The 4,138-nt window shown below is 64.2% G+C and overlaps 1 protein-coding gene across 1 annotated transcript; it reads left to right on the top strand.

The window, feature by feature from the left end:
* Positions 1-877: 877 nt before the first annotated feature.
* On the top strand, positions 878-3,320 carry FOXI3 (forkhead box I3; the record flags this gene model as incomplete). Its single annotated transcript, XM_082482938.1, has 2 exons — positions 878-1,577; positions 2,731-3,320. The coding sequence occupies 2 exons, from the start codon at positions 878-880 to the stop codon at positions 3,318-3,320; spliced, it is 1,290 nt and encodes a 429-aa protein (XP_082339064.1).
* Between the last annotated feature and the right edge of the window lie 818 nt (positions 3,321-4,138).

A 4,138-nucleotide genomic window follows, 5' to 3' on the forward strand; every position in this document is an offset into this window, starting at 1 on the left:
CCCGAAGCACGAAGGCGAAAATCAACTTTTATTCATTAAATCGCGCCCCGCGACCGCCAGCCTTTTCCTCCCGCAGTACGCAGCGAACGCGCCGATGCTGCTTGTCCGTTTAATTTCGGGCAATTCCTTATCCAAAGCTAATTAACTGCGATCTCAGCCCCGGCTGTTACGAGACGGACGGCAAAATTACACATAAATAACAGCGTTTAGGCGAATTTCAGCCTTCGCGCTCCCGTCAGGGCAACCGCAGCGATGCTCATCTCCCCCAGACCTCAATTTCGGGGCCGGTTTCGGGGCCGAAGGGATCAGAAACTATTGCATCCGTGGGAAAGGGGGGGGGGGGGGGGGGATCATCCCTGAGCTCCGGGGCAGCGCGGAGAGCCCGGGGGGGGGGCGGGGGGGGAGAGGACACGGGACGGGACAGCCGTGGGGGCCAAGTGTCGGGTGATGCCGCCCCCGCCCTGCCGGGGCCGCCGCATCCAGCCGGGAGCCAAATCCCTGGCGCCTCCCGCAGCTCCCCCCGCCGGTCCCTCCCCCATGGCCGCTTTTGGGGCCCGGCATTGCCTTGTTTCTCCCCCCCTCACCCCACCTCCCCCCCCCCCCCCCCCCACCTCCGCCTCCTTCCCCGGCGCGGAGCCGCGCTACTGGCTGCTCCCCGCGCCCCGCCGCCGCCCGCCCAGCCCCGGCCGCGGGCGGGGAGGCCGGGCGCACGGCAGCGCCTATAAGGGCGCTGCGCCGCAGCCCCCCGGGATTTTTTTGGTCTGGGGCCACCGGGGCCACCCGGGGGGGGCCGGGGGGGGCTGGCGGCGGGCGGGCGGGGGGCCGTGTCGGCGGGAGAGGACGGGAGCGCCGCGGCCGCCCTGCATGGCCAGGGATTATGAGCGCCGGTGAGTTGCAGCAGGCGCAGCCCAGAGCTTCGGCGCCGGCGGCCGCCCCCGCGCCCCCGCAGCCCCGCAGCGCCCAGGAAGCCCCCGACATGGCGGTGTACTGCAGCGAGAACTTCAGCGTCTACCCCCAGCCCAGCCTCCACCCGCCCGGCGCCGCCGCCGCCGCCGCCGCGGCCGCCGCCGCCGCCGCTGCCGCCGCCGCTTCTTCGGGGCAGCGGGCGGGCGGGTACGCGCTGGGGGACTACGGGGCGCCCGCCAACGCCGGCTACCTGTGGGGCATGAACAGCCCCGCGCCCTACCTGCAGGGCCCGCCCGGCTCCGCCGCCGCCGCCGCTGCCCCCTTCCTGCCGCCGGCCTCGTACGGCTGTTCGCGGGGCGGGCAGCTGGTGGGGTCGCCCTCGGCCCCCGGGTCCCCCTCGGCGGGCGGCGCGGAGCTGAGCTGGCTGAGCCTGGCCAGCCAGGAGGAGCTGCTGAAGCTGGTGCGGCCGCCCTACTCCTACTCGGCGCTGATCGCCATGGCCATCCAGAGCGCCCCCGAGAGGAAGCTCACCCTCAGCCACATCTACCAGTACGTGGCCGAGAACTTCCCCTTCTACAAGCGCAGCAAGGCGGGATGGCAGAACAGCATCCGCCACAACCTCAGCCTCAACGACTGCTTCCGCAAGGTGCCCCGCGACGAGGACGACCCCGGTGAGGCCGCCGCGCCGGGCGGCAGGAGGGGCTGGGGCGGGACGGGGGGTGGTGGCGGTGGGGATGCGGCGGGCGCAGAGGAGAGCGGGCGGCAGCGCTCCCCTTGTCCGGCGGCTCCCCTGTCCCCTCTAGCTGGGCGTTGTGAGGAGAGCGGGCTCCCTTGTCCCCGCAAGCAAGTCGCTTGTGAGAGGTCCTGGCTCCTTTGGTCCCGCGGGGCCGGCGCTGGGAGGACACCGGGCTCCCTTGGACCCTCAGGGCCGGTGACACGAGGGGACCGCGCTCCCTTGTCCCGTAGGGACCGCCGCTCTGGGGAGACGGGGCTCCCTTGGTCCCTCAGGGCCGGTGACACGAGGGGACCGCGCTCCCTTGTCCCCGCAAACCGTGCGCCGTGAGGAGGCCGTCCCCCTTCCCCCCCGTCGGGCCGGCGCTGTCCCCCGCGGGCGGTGCGGGCGCGGCGCGGCTGGCCCCTCGCCCTCGCCCCCCTCCCCGAGCCGGCCGGGTGGGCTGAGGCCGGGAGTGCCGGTTGTGCAAGGCCCGGCTCCTTCGGCCGTGATTCACGGCTCCCCTCCCCTCCCTGCCCGCCGCTCGCCGTCCCGGCCCCGGGGCACAGCCGCTGCCCGGGAGTGGGCGGAGGGCGAGGGCGCGCCGGGAGGGTGCTGGGGCGGCCCCGGTAAGGAGGGGACGCGCCGGTCTGGGGCCTTTGGGGGGGACCTTGTGGGGCCACTGCTCCCGTCAGGCCTGGGCACGGGCGAGAGGTGTGTGGGGACAGCTAATGCCACCACAGCCCCCTCAGACTAAGTGTCCCAGCGTGCTGTGAGGCAGAGCAGGGGGAGCTCCGCTTCCCGTTCCCTTTGGCCGGGCCTGAGGTGGAGGTGTGGATCTTCCAGGGAGGTTAATTATGCTCTGTGCTGGGGAGGTTCTCCTCCTCCATGCGGCCCTAAGGTTCTCTTGGGCATCAGAGGAGCGGGTGTGATGATGTCCTGCAGCCAGGTTTTGGATTCTTGTGCTGGGCAACAGACAGAGGAGGAACAGGTGTAGAGAGATGTGGGTGCTGTGATGATCGGACAAGACACGGATATTGCTTATCTGTCAGCAGCGGGGCTCAGTGTCACAGAATTTGACTTTCTCTCTTGTTTCTCCTGTTTTCCACCAGGGAAGGGAAACTACTGGACCTTAGATCCCAACTGTGAGAAGATGTTTGACAATGGGAACTTCCGTCGCAAACGCAAGCGGCGCTCTGAGCCCAACACCCCCGCGACCACATCTGCGGCCTCCTCTCTGGGGGGCCTGAAGGCCGAGGAAGAGCGACCCATCCCAGCTGCCGGCAAACCGTGTGGAAACAGCCCACCCCCAGAGCTGGACCCCTCGCCTTCTGCCAGGGACCATCCGAAAAGCTCCTCTCCCTCCGGGATCATTTCATCCACCCCTAGCTGCCTCAGCACCTTCTTCAGTGGCATGAGCTCCCTGAGCAGCGGAGGCAGCCGGCTACCAGGGAGTCTGGGCAGTGACCTGCATCACAGGAACTTCTCTGCTGGACAGCTGAGCAGTGGCACTTTCACCCCTTCCAGCAGCTCTTCTCAGGAGGTGCCTTCGCCAGACCAGCTGCAGCGGGTTGCGGGACCTTCCCCTGCCTACTACAGCTCCTTCCATCCCAGCAGCAGCAGCCAGGGAGCCCAGTACAACCACTACTACAACTTCACGGTTAACAGCCTCATCTACACCCGGGATGGAACGGAGGTGTAGGATGCTGGGGCAGTCGACCGGCAAGCGCTGCGAAGGGAATGGGAGTTGCAGGTGTGTTTGGCAGCACGGAGGACCATGCGCTTTTGCAAAGAGCATTTCAATGTGGACTCTTCCCAGGAGTTCTTCCAGGAAGACAGATCTTCTCACCTTTCAAAATAAGAACACCCTTTAAACACCAGCAGAAGGCAGATGCAAAGTCCTTTCCCCATCCTGGAAAATGTTAGGTGGTTTAGGTGGCTTGCCATCTAAATTCTGCAGACAAAAGTGAACTGAATTAATGTTTTCAGAGGTTTCTAATCATGAATGTAGAATAAGAAGTTTAAAAACTATAACCATAAAGCGATACCAGCGAGAGCCAAGTGTAGACATCCAGTGAGTCTTAGAAGAGAACAGGAAAAAAAAATAATGAAGAGATTTCTTATGAAGTGCCTTGTACAATGTATTAAAAAACTCTTCTGCCAGCGGTTGCCTCTGTAAGCCCTTGCTTTCTGCCCTGATCCAGCAATATGCAATGCACGGGGAGGAGGGGGTTAGGGATTCTCTGGGTAAACACCCACCCAAAACCTCCTCGAAACCCATGGAGGTTCGCTCTGGTCTTCCTGTGTATGGCATATTGTACAGCCAGGGCCGTGTGTTGTAAAACAATCTTTTTCCCCGAGCTTAGTACCAAAGATAACTCTAGCCATGCAGCTTTAGCGCGAGAATAAACACTGGGGTATTTTTATACATATTTGTATGTAATGTAACTCTTCTGTACATATGTTTCTATGTGGTTTTATATTTGTAAATTATGCTCTGGAGCTGTACTTATTTATAAT

Source organism: Vanellus vanellus (genome assembly GCF_965231255.1).
Source record: "Vanellus vanellus genome assembly, chromosome: 4".
In the NCBI taxonomy this organism is placed as follows: Eukaryota; Metazoa; Chordata; class Aves; order Charadriiformes; family Charadriidae; genus Vanellus; species Vanellus vanellus.